The sequence below is a fragment of the Myzus persicae genome, unplaced genomic scaffold, assembly GCF_001856785.1.
Source record: "Myzus persicae strain clone G006 unplaced genomic scaffold, MPER_G0061.0, whole genome shotgun sequence".
Classification (NCBI taxonomy): domain Eukaryota; kingdom Metazoa; phylum Arthropoda; class Insecta; order Hemiptera; family Aphididae; genus Myzus; species Myzus persicae.
In genome coordinates this window covers 134,288-158,528 of record NW_019103922.1, presented here as the reverse complement: position 1 = coordinate 158,528, position 24,241 = coordinate 134,288, and the positions used below count along the sequence as shown (strand labels likewise).

The following is a 24,241-nucleotide window of genomic DNA, read 5'->3' as shown; positions in this document are numbered from 1 at the left end:
ATAAATAAATCATTTAAGTTCAACAAGTGCGCGAATAATCATAATTTAGGTACCCCTTCCTCATATTTAAAAAAATGCATGACACACAATTGCAATTTACAATAATTAATTCTTTAATGTTAATATTATCTTTATTGATATGTTTATTGTAATCATGCATAAAAACCGCTAAACAGTAACCTGTTATTAATTCTTGAGAATAATATAAATTTACTAACTAATACATAACAATAATGTGAGTATACATACTGCAGCACTCTTGTGTGATTTATAGAAGTACCTATTTGTTTTAATAAAATTCGGTAGGTATGCTTTGTGTAAAGATGAATTAATCCACCCTTGTAATATGATAAATAATTTAACACAGTTTATTTATAAAAAAAAATTCATATTATTATTGTTATACTTGCAATATAATAAAATCAATACTTTTTCAAAATGTAAATCTAATAATAATATAGTAATAGGTATGGAAAAAAATTAAGTAAATAGTTGTATTAACTTATATAATTAATAATGATAATGAAAAAAAAAATGTCCAATGCATATAAACTTAAATAATAATACCAATATAATTAAAAACGTAATACTTAATACAATTTATATTATGCAGTGGAAGTAGTCAATACATTATGAATGTATGTATTAAAGTTAGTAAGCACTTGGATAGGTCTACGTCCGTTCTTCAAGTGTTACGTTGATTCCGTTCATTGCGTTCAATACGATTTCTCCAACAAGCCCTAACTTGTCTTCTGGGTCTATTGACTTAACTCTGTACGATTTTATCACTGTGGCGACCACTATTTTCAGCACATTCATTGCGAATTTTTGTCCTAAAACAAGTCATTGAAATACGATATAGATACATGTTAGATTATTAATTATTTTGTTTCGTGTAATCGGATGTATTTGGTTGGACTGTGTCGACTTGTATGCTTAGGAAAAATATTTTTTTATACTATTTAAATACTTGACGAAAAAACTAGAATCTACTCAGGATATAAAAATTAATTTGAATATTTTTGGCATACCAAAAGAAAACATCAAATTGATACCATACAAATTAGTTGTATTATTGTTTTTATTCAGATTGTTATTAAGTGTTATAAATATTTTATCGATTATGAAATAATTAAAAATAGGTAAATATATTAAATCAAAAAAAAAAACAAGTGTATTTATTCAAAGGAATCAATATTTAAAAAAAAAAAGTATGGCAACAACTAATTTGTACTTCGGTATGTGGAACATAGTCACAGGTAATAAAAAATAAAATAAAGCAAATTGAATACCTACACATTTATGAATGAATGTCATAGATTTCAGTGCAGAGATGTAACTACTAGGTAACTTATATAATATAGTAGTAGTAGTCTGATTTTTTAAAACGACCAATCGATTAAATTCTAATATTGTTAGTCCTAACAAGTAAACAAACGGTTTTGTAAATGATAACATAAAATAGTGATACTAGTTTTCGGTATAACATTATTAAAAAAAGATTATAATTGTCTATAATATGTGAATAACGAACGACAACTTTTTCAAATTTACGATAGGTTAAAATGTTTGAATCGTATTGTGTCATATTATCAATTTTCATGAGTGGCAGTATCTTGCGATTAACTAAAACAATGCACGTAGTCAGCAAATCTTATTTCTGTGCATTTAATAAAAAAAAAATCTTTTTACAACTCATACAATGATCAGCACATAAAAAAAAATATAATATACAGACCCAGTGGCCTACCTATTTTTTCAGCAATGACTGGATACGTATACACATATGACACATATTATAATTTATTTTTTTTACGATCACAGCGATGACATTATATTGTATTTTATATCTATACTTATATGTCTAATGAATAATGATATATCGCTGTATAAAATGTTTATTTTATCATTGGCAAGTAAATCTTTTTTACTTGATTCGATTTACTTCAAATCGTTTATCATCATGTAATTTTGATTTGTTTTTGTTCATTATAAGAATATATATTATACTACTTAGTAAAAAAAAATAACTCAAAGAACAAAAATGTAAAAGTGAATTAGCGAATTAAAAGTACATAAATGGGACTGCTTATAATTACAGTGGTCGCCGCTTATTGGACTCACTTTTTGACTTCATTTGAGTCCATTAACCGCATGAGTTAGTAAGGCGAATGACCGAAAAACATTTTTTAAAAATCTTTAAATTTAAAAACCTATTTAATTAAAAAATATTTATTGAGATTCGAGGTATGTATGTACAAAAAAAAAATCCAGCTATACGCAATTAAAAATAAAATAATATGTAATATAATAATGTATGTAAAATCTTATTAATTTTTCGATAAAAACCCATCTAGGGTTGATTGGATTTTCCCTTCTTCGACCAACTTCATAATCATATTTTCGTAGGATTTATGTTGCTCGAATACGTCAAAGTCGCCTATTTGCTGAATCCCTCTACGTACAAAATACCGATACCGACTTATTTCACATTTATAACACGTTTGTTCAGTGCATGTACATGTTTTATTTATTTATCTAATTTTCGAATGACCCTATTAACCGGCGTGTGAGTCGAATAGACGAATTTTTTGGTGTGTGTTTGTATATGTGCAAATCGGGACCAGCCGTTTTGAGTATAATAGGCGAATGAGTCAATAACCGCGAGTCCAATAAGCGTCGACCACTGTATTTTAAAAGTTCTGAATTTCTTGAAATGAAAAATATGTTTTGAAAAATTATACATATAATACGTATACGTCAGATTACATTGATCGTTGGGTTATTATAATAACAAATACAACTATTAATAATATAAGTATAACAATTTGAACACTAATAATAATATTTTTTTCAGGGTTTACAACACATTGATATTAAAAATAATATAGTAAGTACTTTAAAAATGTGCTCTATACGTAAATTGTAGAATGATTTCTACAAGAATTGTGTCTGATTAAATCACAAAAAAATAAACACGAACAAGAGTACTAATATTTTTTTTTTTTATTTTATACTAGATTTTATACTGGATTTCTAGACGAATTTATTAAAGCCCTGTGTTTGTTTGATTTGTATCATAAAAATAAAAATATATAGCTAAGGTTTTAATGTATCACTACTTACCAATGCAGTTCCTTGGTCCTGCACTAAATGGTATGAAGGCATAAGGATGAAGATCGCTTTTAAAGTCCTTTAAAAACCTATCGGGATCAAACGTTTCCGGATTCTCAAAATGTTTTTCATTTCTATGTAAAGCAAACACATTTATGAAAATTGACGTCCCCGGCAAAATAGTGAGATCACCTGCGAACATATTTTATTTACAATGAAAATATTAATATCATGTAAACAGCTAAATATTTATAAGGAAAAAATGGGCTTTCTACGCAGTCCAGACATGACACTGACACACTGTTTTTGAATGGCGATTGTCTGTAGCTAGTTTGTACAATATGTATAATAATATTCAACTCATGATAACAATTACAATCGCTTTTAAAAATCAAGTTTGAAAGGAATTATTTTTTTTTGTTAATAAATAAATGGACTGACTGGTGACTTGACTAAAACCATGTCAACACATATTTTGTTCATTAGAAAATTATTTCAGTTATTATATTTTAAAATGTAGTTGTGAAAGTGTAGTACCAGACGGTACATACGATATTAATGAATATATCAATAAATATTTTATATCGACTACCTATATTTAATGAAGGGCCCAAGAATATTTTTTTACTCATTTTGAAAAATTATAAGTACATTGGTATATTATATGACAACTAATTTCGAAGTTGGAAACGATTTTTTGATTATAAATAAATAAATACTGATTTTCTAAGTATTAGTGTAACTAAATACAATTTGAACATTTAAAGTACAAACATGATTATATGTATATATTATTTTATTACCGATTTTGAGTGGTTCGTAAATTTGTCTACCAATAAATGGGACGGATGGGTAAAGTCGTAAAACTTCTTTGATTGTTCTTTCCAAATAGTCAAGACCGCTTAAGGTTTGTACTGTTAACTTTTGATTGCCGAAATTTGGAATTTTTTCGTTTAATTCCTCCACTATTCTATCTTGTACATGTGGATGTTTACCCAAGACATACATAATCCAACAAAAAGTAACAGAACTTGTATCAGTTCCCTGGTAAAAAAACAACACACTTTATATTATTAAAAATAAATGTATTTCTACATATTAGATTTTACTCCATACAGTTTAATATCATTAAAACAATAATAGGCCATAATCAAAGTTCAGTTTTTTTCATTTTTGCATATTTTCGTTTAAAATGCTATGCTTACCGCAAACATGAAAGTGTCGACTTCCTCTTGAATATCATCATCACTTAACACTTTCCCATCTTCGGATACTTCTAGCAATAAATCCAATAATGCTCTGTTAGGTTTTTTGCCTACGGATGAAATACAATTATTACAACACTATCAACACGTATCACAATGGAATTTTTACCATGGTGTATTTCATTTTTATTTGCATCTGACATCTGATTGTTGAATAGTTTAATAGTTTCTTTCCTCTCTTTTATAACCTGTAAAAAATTTACAATATCTAATGTTATATAATACAAAAACTTACCTAGTTTTTAAATACTAATTTATAATTATAATTTTGAGGATAGAAATTAATTTCAATTTTATTACCTTTCTTGTAAATGTATGTATAACGTCTATGCATGCCTTTTGTCTTTTACTAAGAGATGTTAAGTTGAATAGTAAATTTGGTTTCAACCACGGTGTTATAAACCGTTTCTGCATGATTGCAGTAAGCCTGAAATTAAAAATTGAAACTTTGATTTTACATCTGTAAATGGTTCTTTTGATGATAACTCGTTATTAGTATCTTTTATAGTTTTGATAAATTATAGATAAAATTTATAAATATTTAATACGTAAATGCAGTTTTAAGGTTGGAAACTTACAGTTGCTGTTTAAATTATTTTATTGTTTTATTTCTTGAGCTTATCACAGCTCAATGCTCAGATAGTTTTATATAATTATATAGTTTTAAGTCCAATACATTTTATATTAATCTTGGTAAGTACTTAAAATTGTACTCACTCATCCAATGCTTTAACATAGTCCAGTTGCGAATTCTCCTGTGAGTTGATCTCACAGCCCATGGCTGTGTTACCAATGATATCTAGAGCAGCCAATTTTGCGTAGGGCTTAATATCGAATCCAGTATCATTATTTATCTCTTTTCTTAACATCTTTACTAATGTTTTACCCTGTTTTTCTATCAACGGTAAGAATTCCTCGAGAATATTAAAATGAAATGTTGGTGTCAATAACTTCCTTCTTGTATGCCATTTCGATCCTAAGTTTAACAATATACAATGATTATATTATTATTATTATTTTACAAAACAGCATATTTAACATATTTGATGCACACGAATAAATAAAATAAGTAGAATAAAATAAATAAAATAAATATACATGGTGTCTGGCTTATTTATAAAAACAGAAATATTAAATTTTTTATTTTTATTTTTTTATTGTTCGTTCCTATGTAGGCAATTAAGTTGAATATTATCAACAGGTAAACTGTTTTCTTGTAAGTATTCAATATTTCCACATTATGTACGTTAAAATGTGAAATATCATCTTAAATCTTCTATTTTTCTCATTGTTTAATGTGGGTAATAATAATATTCTACAAGCACTTTTTTCCTCACTCGTAGTTTATACACAGCATGCAAGTATATGAATGTGTCGATTTTGTATTAGTGAAATCGCGTGGTTCCCAAGAGATAAAACCATTTTTGAATACTTGACAAAAATTATAACGTTGATATAATATTTTTTATTTTTTATGAATTAGCGATTTAAATTAATTGTTTGCATTTTATAACATGTTAACACACACATTTTGGGCAATATAATTAATATATAAAACAATAAAATTATGATATTTTTTATTGGTTTTTAACTTGGTCCTAAAAACGTGCCCTATATCCATAGTTTCCATATTTTTTAAGCATCTTATTTCAACTTTAGAATAATAAATCGGCTACTACCAAGACTTGTTATCTCGAATTTCAAGGGAGATAAAAATGAATTTAAGTTATATGAAATTGAGTTGTACAGCACTAAGGTGCAGGGAGACATTATTTTTTTAAGTGACAAGAAAAAGATTCGGGTTCTGAGAGTCTAGTTACTAAAATTTCTTACATTTCAAAAATATAAAAATAAATAAAATATTTTTATAAAATCCATAGGTACTGATAGTAGAAAGATCATATTATCTCAAAACTATAAACTCTTGGAAGTGTTGATAAATTTCAGAGTAATATTTTTAAACAACTTTTAATGTAAATAGACATAAATAATTCATTTATAGCTTTCATTTTGTTTTATCATTACTCTTAATTAGCGCTACTAACTGGCGTGTACTAGTTCTTAATGGATACCACTTGACATTTTGAACTATAAGTCCGCGATGTGCTCATCTTGGTCAAAAAAGTCTATATTCTGAGACATGGAAGCTCGGTATACTTTGTATTACAATACTGTTGTGTACGTTTATTGTTGTGTTAGTGTTTGACCTTGATTAGCAAACTGCAGACACCGCTAACCTGTGTCAACGGAGCCATATACTTGCTATGGGTCAAGGACACGTTACATGCACTTTACGTCTTCTGTTGTACTCGGTTCTTTTATTGCTGTATGAGGATATTAGCGCTTCAGTTATTGATATAACCATCATTTTAAGAATATTTAAAAAAATCTAATCATTTATTAAAGCACGGCCAAGTAATCCGACATTGACCGTAGATAAGTTAAAATAACGCCATGCAATAGTTTTTAGTTTTATTTTTCCAGTAAGTTTATGAAAAATATCTTACTTATAAACTTTATTTTCAAGATAACTAATGAGTGATGAGATTGTGCATATAATATGCTATACTAGTTAATTATTAATCTTGCATAATATAAATAAACAAATATTATGACCCACGAACTTTTATTATTATTATCTAATTTACATAATTAGGCCTTGCCCGCTTATAACTTAAATAAATGAATAAAAACTATCTTTGCTTTAAAAGTTCTTAATCGGGACATGATAAACATAAGTACCTACATTATTTTCTAAGGTGTTAAAGATATAAGTCGTACTTACGAGAAATTGTACATTTGTTAATTTGTCATGACTTATGACTTATTAGTTATTAGGTTTTAGCGATTTGCTCTTCACCAAACAGCCCAAAAATCTAATTTTGCGATACTAATGACTAATTGAAAACCACTGGTAAGTGAGGTTATTAAACTGTTCATTATTTAATTAAAAAATACTATACAGAAACAAGAGAATCATTGTAAGCCCGTATCATTTTAATTTAAAAGTAAATTTCTTGAAAAAGTATATCGTATAAAAATTTAAGCAGTTGAAATAGACCTCGTATCCTAAGTACCCTGACATAATGATATTTTTAAATTCAAACAAATGAAACCATTTTTGCATTAAAGGTACTAGTATCTTACATAATAAAGCATACGTTATAATAATTATATTGTATATTATGTAAGTATATTGCATTATTGCTATTTATACGTATTTGATACGTTTATATAGTAGTAGTACTCTCTTAGGGAGAACGATAGTACGGTGTTGTAATTATTATTGATATAAAATTTAATCTCGTTATATTGTATAAATAAAAAAGGCCAATATGGGCTATAGGTCATGGATGGATAGTTTTACGAAAAATATAAACAAAGATAAATTTAACAACACTAATGAACATTTTAATTATTATTTATGATACTAATATCCATTATAAATTGTCATCGTGGTTCGTGGTTTAGGTCATGGTAACAAGGTTTGATATGTGTATCATATGAGCTATAAAACTACGTATTTTATTTGAATGTTAATTAATTTGTGTGTATTTTATATGAAATGAAATTTATGCTTCTTAATATTATTAATAATTGTATACAATATATGAACAAATTATATAAGGTTATTAGATTATTATTATTTTTTCAAAATATGTTTTATATTGACAACAATTATTGTAAGTGTATATAAAAATTGAAATACTAAATTTATGGTTAATTTTTTTTACAGATTTTTCTATCCTTTATGAATAATCAACCATATTACAACTACTTTTTGAGTGTATATTAATTTTTTTTAAAACAATTTACCTGAACTGGTCACCAATCCTGTACCGATAAACGGAAGTAGTAAATTATATTCAAGATTTTTGTCGATGTGAATAGGTGAGTTCAAAATTTGCTGAAATAAAAGTTTAAAATTAAAACTTGACACACATTATTTATTATAAACATAAACTAATGTAAAAAAATACTTTTAACTCTATGTTATATATTTTTGCAAGAATAATATACACTTAAATGTACATCATTCGTAACTAGTGTGACACATTCAAAAAGGTTTGATTGAAAATTACAATGTTTAAAACTTAAAGTCAATATTGTGTGTTAATTTACCCAAGTATAGGCCTAGTGCCTATTTTTTGACACATTTTCTTTTTACAATAATATACGTACAAGGACTTATTGTTATTAGTTTATTACATAGTAGGTAACCAGTAATCTACAATCAGTGAGCGACTAAATTGTTTGTTCCTATTAATTTACACAAGATAATATACATAAAAGATGCACTGAATAATTTATTAATTTATTATACATTTGTACTAATTATTAAAAAGTAAAAACAAATTAAATTGACTAGTACTGAATGTAATATCTAACTTGCACAATTCTACTCGGTACCTACAGATAGTTAAAATTAAATTATATTTTAAATAGATACCGATAATTAAATGAAAATATATACTTGTATATATTATTATACCTAACCACCAAAAATAAAATTTCTTATTTGTTAACGACATTTTCGTGATATTTATAAGTTATACATACCTATAATATTTAAAAACTGATAAAAAGAGATGTGTATATTATACACACCAATAAGGCAAAACATAATATTTTCTTATTTTAATACTGGAAAACCGAGTATAGTAGGTACATACATTCTTCTAAATATTTTAAAGTCTTATTTTATCTTAATAATTGATTAATACTTTGGGTGTACTACATTACTACCAATAGAATATTGTCGAATTCATACGAAGAAGTACTTGTGAAATTTATGAATTTAAATAATCATTGGTAAACATAAATACAACATTTTTTTTATACATAACTTATACTAGAAGATTATAGTATTTTCGCGCCACATGTCGAGTAAATATAATATACATATATAAAGTAGTGCCATAAACACAAAAGTAAAACCTATTGATAAGCTCAATTAATATAAAACAAGGAAGGTCGTTGACGAAATTTTACCATAAGCTATATTCACAGCAATTACTATAAGTATGTAGTTTTTTTCCGGTAGACACGTGCAATCGCACATGACCTAAAAACAGTGAAACGTTAGGTAGGTACCAAATATGTTGACAACAGATACCTGTAAATACTATAACGATACAACTAGTTGTTGGTATAGTATTTAAACACGAAAATGAAATGATTAAATAATGTTTAATAGATGTTATTATTACTGTAAGAGAGAACTGTGCATAAATATATAGGGGGTGAGTGATGACTGTAGTGATTGCGACTACTCTGAAGCAAAAAATAAATTATATCTGTAAATAAAGATGGTATCAGGTTAATATGAGCTATATAGTTCTATTGAAAAACGAAGAATTTATATTATGCGTGTGACTGAATGTCATGTTTGAAAGAATAATATATGTTATTTTTCAAATGAAATTGACCGGTACCGTCGCATAATTTTGATTGGGATTACACTTCTCGTAAATATGTTTAAAAAAATGTCTATAATTTTAATTACATGATATATAATATGTAATTTAAATTTAAAAAAAAGGTTTAGTGTATTTTGGATTGTAATACACATAAACAAGTACAAATACTGTACACATGTTTATCTTATAATGATTTTGAAATTTAATATTTTTCTTGTAGAAAAATGTGATAAAAAATTATAATGCATTATTGCTGCTAAAAATTATTTTATGATAATCATGAAACGTCGTATACTATACTACAATATCGTTATCTTGTAAAACCATATGTTAGTAGAAATACCTCAAACTATAAATTTTTTTTAGAAACATCACTCATCAGTAGGTAGGTACCAGTATTATCCACTGACAGGTTTTCTTCCATTCAAACCTAAATAACAATATTATGTTTGGCACCCATTATACCTATACGCAAATCAATATTCAATTAAAATACTCAACTCACACCTTTTAATACTCATATGATTATAATTATAATTTATATAATTACTATAAATAGAATTAGAATAAGCAAATATAATTTAATAATTATATTTGCTATATGTATACAATGTTGTGTAGCTATTAATGTTAAGTTTTTTCATTCTCTTCATTAACTGCTAGAATTTAGAGTGGGCATTGGATGGCGGGGCTATTCTACTTTTTTTAGATATTTTAAACACCCCCTAACAAATACTGAAATAAGTGATACGTTATTATTACAAAATATTGTATAATATACCTAAAATTGTATATTACCTAATCAATTTTATTTCGGAAAATCGTAATGAATATTCAAATGAAATATTCAATTGAAATTTGATGAATTAATCAATTCATTGTTACTTTGATTTTGTAAAGCAACTATTATGTGATAAAGTTTAGTTGTAACACAAAAATATGAATTATTAATTATTATACATTTAATTAATTTAAATTGTTATGAATATGACTATTGTTCAAAAATATTTATTTTAATCACTCATAATAGTAGTAATTAATTAAATAACTAATAATAACTTAAATATTGTAATTATTTGTTTGAGAATTAATGATTAGGCAGAGTATGTATGGAGTTTTGCTAATAAAAAGTTAGGCTGAGTTCAATAAATTTAAAGAAGACTGATTTTCTAATTTTCCAAGAGTCCTCCTTTTATTTTTCCAAATCGATCACTGATGTGCAGACAATGTCAATTATATTTGAATTTTTAAGCAATGTCAGCTCATTAAATATGCAAAAAATGTGTTCTGTAATACAATTTTAATAAATAATATATATTCATTCGATTTCCTGACAACAGTATTCAGTATCATAATCAACACAAAAGATAAAACTATATTATGGAACTGATGTACGAAAAACGATTTTGTTTTTTTTCTTACCTTTTGTCGTAGTTTATTAATTGAAATTATGATTTAAAAAATTAAAATAAATAACAGAGTTACATAGTTTGGTATAATTAAATATAGGTAGAAATACCACGATTCACGTTATTTTTATAACATTATTAAAGTGATAAATATTATTCTATAAACATGATGAATGACTAATAATTATAGTATTGATTTCAAAGATTTCTATCAATTAATTTAATACAAAATGTTCAAATTAAAATTATTTATTACCTGAATATGATCAGCATCAGCCATTGCTATGAATGGTCGTAGACCAATCCATAGTTGATACGTATCTCCAAATTTCGAATGCCATTCGAGTAAAAGTCTAAAGAAATCTATAAAAAAATATAATACAATTTATTAGAAATGTATTTACATAGTAATTAAGTAAACCATTGACTAGAAAACTGAGCGTTTTGTAACAGTGCATTAATTATTGTTAAAGCTTTTAAGACAAATATACATATGTTTTTGCAATTGTTGGAGTATATTATTGGCATAAGTACAGGGGCGTGCAAGATAGAAAGGTACTAAAAAAAATGTATGTTAAAAAAAAGAAAATACATTTTCGTAATGATTTCAAGTTTTAATTAATGTTATCTATTCTAAGTTATTTCAAATCATATTGGTCTAAATTGTTTTACGTCGTAACTGAAACATCAAATAATAGTCCTCCTATTCCCAAACTTGTTTCGTGGCCACCACTAATATATAAGAGGTAGATTACGATGGTGGTAAAAAGAGTGCAGTTCGGCTAAATTAATTTGTTGAATATATACCTACGTCAAAGGTATCTCTATTTCTATATATTAACATCTATATACACTGGAGTATATTGTACATTTGTACAAGCACTCTGATCTATGTTATACTGTTATATTATCAATATTATTATTGTTGAATTGTGTAAAATATGTACAATTCATTGCGCAATGTCTTGTTTACGTAATTCGCGAGCACAACCACCGAGCAAGAGCACAGCGATACAAGTTTCGTCGAAAAAAAAAACAGTAAGACACCGGTGCAGAAATCACGGTCGTCGCGCTCCACATCGTTTATTTCTTCCGCCGAAGTAGTGTGAGGACGGACTTCCGGTCATCAAGTGTTCGTGATAACTTGCTACAGGAGATCATCTGCGAATATTAATATTTTATTGGCAGTAGGTACATATCGTTTTTCGACTGATAATAAATCGTAGGGTGAGAACGACGATCGCGATGATGGCAAGCGCTGTCCACGTGACTCGTCCGGTTCTCGGCGGCGACCCTGATCGGCGGCGCTGTTAATGGCCGACTCGAGGAAAACACCACTTCCGGACTCGGACCAGCGGGTTAACCCCCTCACAGGGGTTCCAAACAGCCGGAACAACGCGATCAAAGGTGCGCTCTGCCGTCGTTCGTCGGTGGAGGCACGAGCAGCGGTGAAACAGCAGACACCGTGGTGAAGTCGACCCGGACCGTCGATCGGTACCTATAGTTGGCTTGCTACGAAAACCCGGTGACGTATCGAAAGAATTCGGTGGCGGTGAACGCGTGCTGATGCGCTGGCGGAGACCCGTCCCCGTCCAGATGATAGGGCTGTTGCCGCATTACGTTCAACGACACGGACTTTGCAGACCGCGGACGCAGGCCACCCGACGACGAGGCTGCAGTGTCAATGTCGGCCGACGACGTTTGCCGATGGCTCCAACGCGTGTACTCGGGAGGTGTAATCACGGGTGTCGATGGTGCTGCAGCGAGACCGAACTCCGATTCAAAGGTAGTATCTACCCACATTTTATAATATTATAGCTCGTCACTGCTGACTTATAATAATTAAATTATAATTCATATCACTATCGATACTCGGTAATTATATCAAACAAGAAATACTAAAAAAAATCACTTTTTTAGCTCTCCAATGTGCACTTAAAACGCCAAAATATGCTCTATGTGGCTATACATATCTAGCACTAATAATTAGGAATGTACTTGAATAAAATGTTAAAAACATTTAAATGCTTACTCATTTTTATTTTCGAGATATTTTTGAACTTTTATGTTTGTTATTCATTTTACAATTTGCTTATATTTCCCAGTAGAAAATATTATATTAATTATTTTTCAGGTTGAAAAAACGATAGAGAGTTATACTAACGCACTGTCCTGGAAGACAAATACCCTCGATACTTTCTACAAAAGAACCTATATCTGATGAATTATGAATATATCATGGTAATATGAGTATCACTATAGCTACAGGAATTATTTAATATTTTCATAATCATTATTTTGATTTATTTATTTTATTATTAGTTACCTAAATTTCAAAATATAAAAAAGATTATATCAAAGATAGTAAATTATTTTTAAATTGTATAAAATGCTTAACGATAAAAAAAATCTGTCGATTAAACAACTCTTTGTTTATTAAATTGAAAATATTATTTTTATGATATTATAAGCATTATAAACATATTTTTGTGAATGCTGAACTCATAAATTTACCGTTCCCAATAAAATATACAACCCATTTCTTTTTCCATCTTATTGTGTATTTATGAAAGGCATGCATAAACACAACCATAACATTGGCAATGTGTGCAAAATGCAGTCCCATATTACTGTTTATTTCACTTTCTAAGTGCAACAATATTCAGCACAAAATTTGACCTATTAAAAAAAAGTACAATACAAATAAATATTACCGTATTTACCATATTTCTTTTTTTTTAACGTGTTCATAAGGCCACCGAGTCAGACGGTCTAGACACATATGTTTATTATATTTCAATTATAATTTGCAAGAATAAATTAACAAATACGATTTATTTAAAGTAAATTATAATAGCCTTAAAGGTAGGTACACCTGAAAAAATCAACAGATACCTATCTACTTTCACCGTCTACATTTTTCCGATAATCATCTTCCGTGTTTATTAAAATATGTTTTATTCATACGAAGACGAAATGATGACGTTTGTAGACTAAAATAAACAAATACATTTGTAATCAACATATTGATTTCATATTCTCAAACGTCACTATAATACACGTATAATACAGGTGTATATTATATTTATGAATTATTATTTATTATAGGTACCTATTATATTTTCAACTGTTTACTGAGTGACGTATATTTGAATTTTTATGTTTAAAATTTAGTATTGTGTCTTAAAATAAAATGTATGATTTTTTACAGCTATACCCAGTATCGTATTGCAAATTTAGTCCATTGAGTTAACATTTTATAATCTATAATGTGTAGTATTTTTTCTTTTATGAAACATTAGATATCGATATTGAAGGATATAATTAATTTAGAACATACCAATATGGCAATATACCATTAAGTATTTGGGTATTCTTTGATGATATTAATTTTTAAATAACTTACTTTGTTAATTATTTTAACAATCATAATTTACAAGTTATCAACATATTTTCTTAAAAGGCACACCTATTTTGTATAGTTCTGCGTAGTTTTGAGTCCTAACGTGCACTTGAACTATGTATGGAATTTTAATGACCATTAAACAATTTTAATAAAATCTATACCCTGCAGGAAGAACATCGGGAATGTCATTAGCTAAATGTTACTTAAGGTGTAAAGCATCTTATAAATGTTTTCTTAGTTATTCCTGACAAAAAAATTCTCAATATATTAATAATAGTACATTATTATTTTATGGCGTTAATAGTTGACGCTCATTTTTTTTTTTTTACTTAAGCAACTCATGTTTCATTGCATTATCAAATTTAACTAAGACAACAGTAAAAAAAAAATAGGTAAATATTTAATTTTTAAATAGTGAAAATTTAATTTAAATCGTTAAAAAGAACAAAACAATGTGCAGTTATTCCGAGATACATTTGAGTTGTTAAGTGCCTACATACGAGAAGGTTAAAGATGATATAATTGGTATCTGCCAAGACGGAATTAGTAATGTTGCTCTTTTTTAAGTTCCGATGTTAAAATGTAAAAAATAACCAAAGATAAAAATATATTCAAGGGCGATCACAAGAAAACAGTTTTAGGGGGACTAAAGTTCGTTGATCTATAGACATAATCATTATTAAACAGACTCTAATTCCCATGAAAATATTTACATAATAAAATTGCTTTTTAAATTTTGAATTCAAATATTCATTGTACATATACACCACGTTACGATATTATTATAAATTCATGGGGAGGATGGATCCTTGCCACCTGTCCCCTATCTCTGCCAACAGTCGACCTTGGAACACTTATAAGAAGAAACCGATCTGTAGGTATGTATTATGTTTAAGTGGTTTATACTGGTAATTTAATATGATGCTTTATGAAGATACCCTTTTATTTTCTCTCAATGAATAATCAAAATATTCTACTCAAAGTATTCCATATTGCCATCTCAATTTTTACTAGGTATTTTAAATTTGCTGATATAAAACGAAGAAATGAACTGCACTAACGAATTTCGATACTGTGGTAGTTTTAATTACTAAATTATCAATTAAATTTTGTTAAACATTAAACAAAAATATATTTTCTTTTATGATTACCTATATAACAGTTGAAAAACTATATTATATTATAAATACATATTACATTATGAGGAATAACTATATAAAAATTCAGAAAAATTTGTTTGGTAGTTTTCCGGTTAAGTGGCGACAAACTAAAAATCACTTACTACATTATATAACACTAATATACGTAGTATAATATATGTAATATTGTAATTTCTAAATATGTTTTTTACTTTACTGTATAATACTTATCTATGGTTTCAATTTTTTTTTATTGACAAAAAGAAAATCGATTTAATTACATTAGTTATAGGTACTGTTCGTAAACTTATCACCTTAAGCAAAAAATAAATTCCACTGTCATTCAAATGATAAGAGTATCTTATGAAGTGATAGAAAAAGGCAAGTAAATTTGCATTGTTTTTAAATAACGAGCAATTATATTTAAATTAATATCATGAATAAAATAATGTAATTTTGATTATTTATTTATTTCATAAAAATACTTTTAAATAAAGTATAGTATATGTACTAGTATAGTGTATGGATAGTCAACATTGAAATACAAAAAATATCTATAACTTTCAATAATAAACAAAATATATGAATCAACATACAAATTTTCAGCGATCTAAATTTATTGGACGAAACTACGAAAGAATTAAATAAGGAATTTAAAAAGTATGTTATCTAAAAAGATATTTTTTAAAATGACATAAGTACCTACATTGTACATTATAGTACCTATTATAAATTATAATGTTATATGCATCAAAACCTTATCTTGATATTATTTTTCTTTTACGCATACTATCAATATAGACTACTGTCTACGTAGGTATACGTTTCCTTAAATTAAAAGTGCATTGCATACTCGGGTCATGGATATAAATCAATAAATAAGTTATAGTTTCAAAAGTATCAAAACGGAATGCAACTTTGACAGCAAACAATTATTATCACATTAACTAATATCATATAATATTATAGTTATTTTTCGTGAAATAATAGAATCCTTGTAATATTTGAATTTTGTATCAACTAAAATATATGAATTGCTTATATTTGTAGGAACACAATATTATATTACAACTAAAATAATGCTTCCGTCAAACATAAAATGTTTTCGTTTTTCGATTTTTTAAACAATTTTACACTTTAAAGAAAATTGTTTATGATTTACATTACGAACCTAACCACTTCAGTAAGATATTAATTAATAGATGTAGAGTGGGTAGTGTGTATACGACAGTTAAATTATATTAAAGTTGAGTAAATTCTATAATTTTCAATTACAGGCAACTTAAAATATATGTAAATGTAGGAACTAACACTAGATAGATAATCTTATATAGCTAAGACAAATTAATAAATATATTTTATATACAGGTACCTAAGTCAAATACAAATAACGAAATATTTTAACAAAAGTAACAACCTAATTAGTAATTATACCTAACATAGATCTTTGGTCTAGCATATTAATATATTATATAAGTATACTTTATAAAATCAATTTAAATTAGCCTAGTATACTTAAAACATCGTAATATTTCCTTTATATTACTTATAAGTAGGACAAGTAGGTAACTGGTAGAAGTTCGCTTTAATCTTTAGTTAATTTTAAGTTTGAAACAGAGTTATTATTAAACCGAAGTATTTATTTAAAATAGTTTAATCTCATTAAGTATTTAGTCTATACCTACGTACGTCGTTAATCTATAACAGACATCTCGACTGTATTACTTGTCAGCTATCAATAACTGACTTAATCAGTTGAACTACATAGGTAATACATCTAACCGATTCTCGTTTACCAAATACTCTTTTGTTTTTTCTATCTGTTCAGATAATTGAAACTTGCACTTAAATACCGACCCACTAATTAAAACTTAGTACTTATCTGAACGATTAGAACATACACATTACACTATGTAGGTAGTAAAATATATTATTTTCAATAATTTCTCTTATGATACAAAACGTTAAAAAAATGCATTAGATTTTATATTATTTTACATTATTTTTAATTAGTGTAATTTATTGCTGATTATTATCTTAATTATTATCTTATGATAGTTAATATTTTTAATAAAATACTTAATATTTTTTTATATATATGAGGAATTATAGTTGTTATAAATATGAGTGATTTTATATCATAATTATTACTATGACTACTTAATAAATTGGAAATTAAACAGGCATATAAAAAACACAAACACATCATATGCATATAATGTTTTCTACAACTTTAACATAAATCTTGTAAAACTGTTAAAAATTGATTCAAGGAATTAAAATTACATACAATTTGTTATTTACACTGGGTACTATAAGTAGTAGGTAACTAAAGTTTATTATTGAAAAATGTCCTAAATAATTAAATTGAACACGTAACATAATTAAATTATGAACAAAATAGATGGCTATGACTTAGGGCGCTTAGGTTAAAACCACGGTAGATAATAATCAGATTTTTATTTTTGTTGAATATTTATTACTCTCGGCTGTTGGTACAAATTTAATTCTAATTTTTCTCATAATTATCAACGATTCTTGTCTTATCAGTATTTTGTTAACGGTTTACATACAAATTACATATAATCTCCAAGTTTATAATTATCTCTTGGAAATTGTAAACTTTTTGGGGGAATCAAGAATTTCAAAGGTGAAAATCTAAATAAAGGAGTAAATGATACTAAGGTATATTTTCAAAATACCGTATATTTTTTTTTCCTTTTGAAACAGGTAAAAGTAAGAACTTACTGTACACATTAATAAGAACATTTTATTAGGTCTGTCAATCGCGCTGTGTACTTATTACTTAGGTATATCTTTTATCTATACCCTGTACCTATATATAATTGGACGATATTCGGCGGAGTAGTCGAGTGTCTCGAGTTAATAATACCTACTGATGTTTATCTGTTCTTAATGTTCGTAAAAACCTTCGTTTGAGCAGCTATTATTACTAAAACGACTGCAGTACCATAAAGGTATGTATAAATAAGAAATAATATCAGTCCATTATAAACCGCCGCATGCACCTTTACGCGCACAGTGGTTCCTGAAAAATGACTTGGTTTTTCGACGAGTGGAAAAGCGATTTAATTATATTATATTTCAATGTAATAGTTGCAGAGTATAGGCGCACGCAAATAATACTTTAATTTACCTATAATGAAAACTGCATTAAGACTGAATAAAGCGCCCACATGTTTTATAAACTATCGTTGTAAAGTGTAAACATTGTCGAAAATACAATAAAGTACCTATCTATAATATGTCGGGTTGATTACAGTGGTGAGCCGTGGGTCCCTTAAACATGATTTAGAGGCGCCCATGATTCGTGAACCAATTAAATTAACACATTTTGCATGCAGCTCGGCAAAGATGCATCGATATACGCGTGGTGTTCGGTACCGGTTTCGAAAAATGAAAACAAAACGGATCGCCGATGCGGTATTACATAACTTTGTATTATAATGTAATTAAGCTTATAATATATAGGTGTGCGGAAACCAACTTACCGGAAGGGGAGCCGTTTAGCTGAAGTGCGTTGCCGAAGATCGGCAGAGACGGCGGTCCGGCGATAGAGCGGAACGAGGCGACGAACACGCGTCTGCGGATCAATGGGCCGATGAGCGCGACGGCGATGAGCGCAACGGCTATGCATATCAGAATCAACGTGCTGCTGTCCATCGTCATCGGTGTGTACAATATTAAGGTGTGCACTTGCGTTGGTTACCTCAACAATTACCGTGTTGTTCGCGGACGGCGAGATCTTTTCCCGGCTGCGGACCGCGTGTCAGGTTCACCTGGTATGCGGTATTAAGGGCTAAGGCGCAGTATTCTGGTGCTGCGGGAGGCAGGAGCCGCCAATGGCGCGGTGGATCTGCGCCGGGTGCGGGGGAAACGCGGTTGCGGTATACGCGTCTACGGGACGGAAACTGTTTCGAAAAACAGACGAAACGTGAAAAAAAAAAATGTTAAAATCTTCGAAACGGCCTGGAAACGCGTGCGGAGTCGCGTCGGACGGGTATACCACGGTATATAACGTCAACGGAATATGGTCGCTGGCAACGCGGTTCGATACGACATCGTGTTGAAATAATTTTAAAATGTTATTTCTCGGATAAACGGCGGACTTAACGACGGCAGTTGATTTGGTGGCAGTGCGTACGGAAATTTTAACGCGGTCGTACCTACTCAACACGGCCGGTATGACAAATTGCCGCCGATCTAGTGCGCACACGCTTTGCACGGCGCGCTCTTATATGCCGGCCCGGGCCATCCCCATTATTACATACGCACATACACGCGGCGGTCGGCGGACGGCGTCCCGACCAACAACAACCCCTACTACACAACCGGACTTGGGCGCTTAACGCACGCGCTGCCGCCCCGGCCCCGTCCTCATTGTCGTATATACATATATTGTACACGCGTACACGCACACGCACAGACACACAGACACACAGACACACACACACACACACTGAATAATATAATATAATATAAGATATATGTGTGTGTGTGTGTGTGTGTGTGTGCGTGTGTGTACGCGGTACAATATTATATATATATATATATATATATATTATATATCTTAGATACGCGTTTGTCCGACAGCACACACTGCAGCGGAGCACACTCATCGCAGGTGGCCCGATGGGCACATGTATGTATATATATATAGTAACAATTTTTTTCCCAACGCGCACATACCAGATCACACTATTATCATCACATACCTACCTACCTCCCGTATCACAATATATATTATATTAAATCTGCAAGAGGTATAATACGTATAACGTATTGTATACACATAAAATGTTGTGTTGTGCGCAGCGCACGTGTAGGCATATACGAGTACGACAATCCCATTGTACATTATTGTATTATTATTATTATTATTATTGGTAGCCTACCAATGGTGGGTATAGATAGGTACGCGATAAATTTGCACGTGTGCACGTCGATATACGCACATATCATGCTATTTAAACGTTTGGTGCAATCCACCTATATAGGGCTCTCACTTGGTCAGAATATGCCCAAAACAAGCTTAAATATGACTTATTTCTCTGTACACCTACTTACTTTATTGTAATACTTATATTATTATAAAGTCAATAATAAACTTCGAGAGGTTTTACATAGATACTCGTATATATTTTTTAGGTATTACGTGTAGGTAACTGAGGTAGGTGCTCGTTCGCAGTACTATATTATGCACGTAACAAGCGCGATCACATCATGTAGGCTGTGGCCGCTGTCACAAAATAGTTTTACTAATTAATTGTATAAAATCACCCTCTATCATCCCCCCCCCCCTAAAATGAAAAACGCTAAACAAAAAAAAACTGACAAAAATAAATTAATAATAAATAATTTTTAAAATTCTTCATGAGATATCAAGTCAATGCCTGTGAAAATATCTAAAAATGTATACTCCGTATATATGACGTATGTCGATACTCTTATGCTTCGATCCCTTCCCTTAATAAATACCTATATACAAATATATTCAATACTAAAATAAACAAATATATATGTGTGTTTAAATTATTATTATTCAAAGGTTATTCCTAAAAGGAGCTCAATTCAAATCAACCGTTGAAAGTTGTTACTACTATACTCCTCAGCCCCCTCACACCCTCAAACTACGTCTAGGTATACCTACTCAGAAAAATGTAATTCGTCTCCAAATTTTACAGCTGCTTGTCAGCCAACTATATCAGCCAAGGACTGTTTAAATTATAATAATATTATGATTTATGAACTACAGATACAACAATATTTATTATAATAAATAATAATAATATCGTATATCCGCCAAGTATACGGCTGCGTAGCACCTAACTACATAGCGGCCTAATACATAGAATAATATTACAATATTACTATGTAGTCCGAATTTGTATGCATTTATGCATCAACAAACCTTGAAATATGCAACCTAATATGCTCATAAAATGTTTAAGAAATATGCAAAAACATGCTACTATCCACAAAATGATATAAATACTGTTGTTTTGATAAATATCTAAAAATTGAACATTCATTTATTTTTGGCTAACATTTTAAGGGATAAATTTAATTGTTTGCTCATAATTCATAAACATGAAATTGACAATTAAAGCACAATAAAATGAAAATACAGTTACGACTTTACGAGTATCTACCTATATAGATTAGAGTCAATCTTTATTTGTAAAATAAATATCTTATCAAAAAGAATCCCACAAATATAGTTTATAGATTTATAAATAACGAATTTGAAAACAATCAATTTTTATGCATTTTTTAAATAATATGTTTTGTATGCATACAAATATAAATTACCTTACTTCTAAATATGTTTCAAATTCTTTTAAATCATTATCCCTTGAATATGGTAGTATTTATATGCAACATAAACTTTTTTAATGCGTTCTCTGCTAAACAAATCGTTAGAAACCGACTCGAAAAAAAATGAAAATGCATACAAATCTGGATTATAATTATTACACTGACACAAAGCGGTTCCTCGTCATCTGACTCAACATTATGAGTATTTTGGATATGACACGCGCTTTAAATATAAACGACCAACTTGACTAAATATACAAAACATTAAATCATTTTAATGATTTGTCAGTTTTTAAACACAATATAAATAATATCACAAACATCTTTAAATTGTTCCCAATTTCCCTGATTTGATTACCACAACTCCACCACGTACAATTTTACTGTACAAATAAAAATTAATAATATCAAAAGTAGTAATCATAATTATAAACTAATATTCACCGATTTTTTATATCAAAAATATTTTTAAAAGATTATCATAAAAAAATACTGCAACTAAAATGTGTCAACTAAATAATAACTTACTCTGTGTGCTATTACATACCAGCAGCTTTTTTTTTGTTAAGTTTGCGTTGACAATAATATTATGAAAATAGAATTTTGTATGTTTACACTAACATATTTAACAACTCAGTCTAAATATGAAATACCACAATCAAAAATTTGATTTAATCTACATGGCAAGAGTATCTAATTTTTTAATAAATAATAAGAAAAATAATTGTATTTGTGTGTTTAAATTTGTCTACACTGTTATGGTACAGCGTAGGTATTCAACAAAAATAATAATTATTAATGGACACAATAAAATATTTGTAAAGGTATATGCACAAAATTCTAGACTGATAATATCTTTAACATGTAGTTAAAATGATATTAATGCGTAGTGTCATTGAGAAAATAAGAAATAGAGTTTTAATCGAGGTGATTAATACAAAATGTAGGTATTTATTCATTTAATATCAATATGTTTTCTTAAGTCGTAAAACGTTTCTTCAAACACTTCAAAAAGAAATAACACTTTTAAATATTTTAAACGAATTAAACAAGGATTTGCATCATTTTTACATCGTATTTTTTAATTCCGGTATAGAAGCCAATATTAATCAGTGGTGTATTTCATGGGAGCAAAACCTGGCAAGGGTTACAATATTGTTTTTCCAGTTTACTGAATAATACAATTCTAAATAATTTAGCAAACAATTTATTGTTTTGTTCAAAGGTTGACCTATTTTATTCTTATTAACATTTGATATTTATAAGTTATTTTTAGTAAAATCTAATTATACCTAATTAGTAATTATGTAATCAATAATTTAATTTTAACTATTTGTATACATGATCTATACACACCACTCCCCACACACTTAGAATATGTACGGTATTCTACCTCAACTGACTCAAAATATTTAAGTAGGAATCAAATATAATATTATGCATTAATCTTAGCATAGTGGGTTTACCATTCTCCCAGCAATTATAATTTGTTTTGAAAAGACGATATCTATATTGGCCTTTATTCTTTAACACTAACTGTAATAAGCTTCTCTCGGAAATATTTATAAAAATAAATTAAAAATAATTAGTTATTATAAATTTTAAAGTCTATACCATATAAACTATAGGTATATAAAAAGCTCTTTCTTCACAAATAGCCTAATTAAAAGCATTTATAAAATTAATAAATAGCATTTATAATTTTTAATTTAGTTCTTATACATAACTCTGTAACATTAAGTCTTAACGATTAGGTTACGTATATTTTTAAAATTATAATTTATGAAATGTACATTTAATGCTATCGATATAAATGTATATATATGTATATCAATATATATATATTTTTCTAAAATAAATTCTTCTTATAATATTTTGTGCACACTTATTAGTTATTATTATTACAACCACCAATCATTATTAACATTGATAATTAATTATATTAAATAATTAGGTAATAGTACCTAGTAGATATTAATACATTATTAAACCATAAGTTATTTTTCATCCACGCACGGAGGTACAATATTAATAACCGCATAAAATATAGTTCTTCTTCTTTATCAATATCAGAAGTTTAAAATATTCTTGGTAAAATATGTATTTTATTTCTGTTTTGCATATTTTATTTGTTTAGTCAAACTGCAAG

The 24,241-nt window shown here is 28.3% G+C and overlaps 1 protein-coding gene across 1 annotated transcript; it reads right to left on the bottom strand.

The window, feature by feature from the left end:
* Positions 1-612: 612 nt before the first annotated feature.
* LOC111036345 (cytochrome P450 4C1-like) lies at positions 613-19,997 on the bottom strand. Its single transcript, XM_022318343.1, has 10 exons — positions 19,266-19,997; positions 11,465-11,571; positions 8,196-8,286; positions 5,097-5,355; positions 4,680-4,806; positions 4,489-4,567; positions 4,320-4,429; positions 3,918-4,158; positions 3,127-3,306; positions 613-833 (listed from the first exon to the last, which is right to left on the bottom strand). The coding sequence occupies exons 1-10, from the start codon at positions 19,441-19,443 to the stop codon at positions 673-675; spliced, it is 1,533 nt and encodes a 510-aa protein (XP_022174035.1). The 5' UTR covers positions 19,444-19,997; the 3' UTR covers positions 613-672.
* Positions 19,998-24,241: the final 4,244 nt, after the last annotated feature.

What these genes read in the sequence shown, in the direction of transcription:
- LOC111036345 (XM_022318343.1), bottom strand. Translation starts at nt 19,443, where the DNA reads ATGACGATGGACAGCAGCACGTTGATTCTGATATGCATAGCCGTTGCG. An exon ending in CTGATGCTGATCATATTCAG is followed by an intron (nt 8,287 to 11,464) that starts GTAATAAATAAT and finishes CTTTTATTTCAG; the next exon opens with CAAATTTTGAACTCACCTAT. An exon ending in TTACGAACCACTCAAAATCG is followed by an intron (nt 3,307 to 3,917) that starts GTAATAAAATAA and finishes ATATGTTCGCAG; the next exon opens with GTGATCTCACTATTTTGCCG.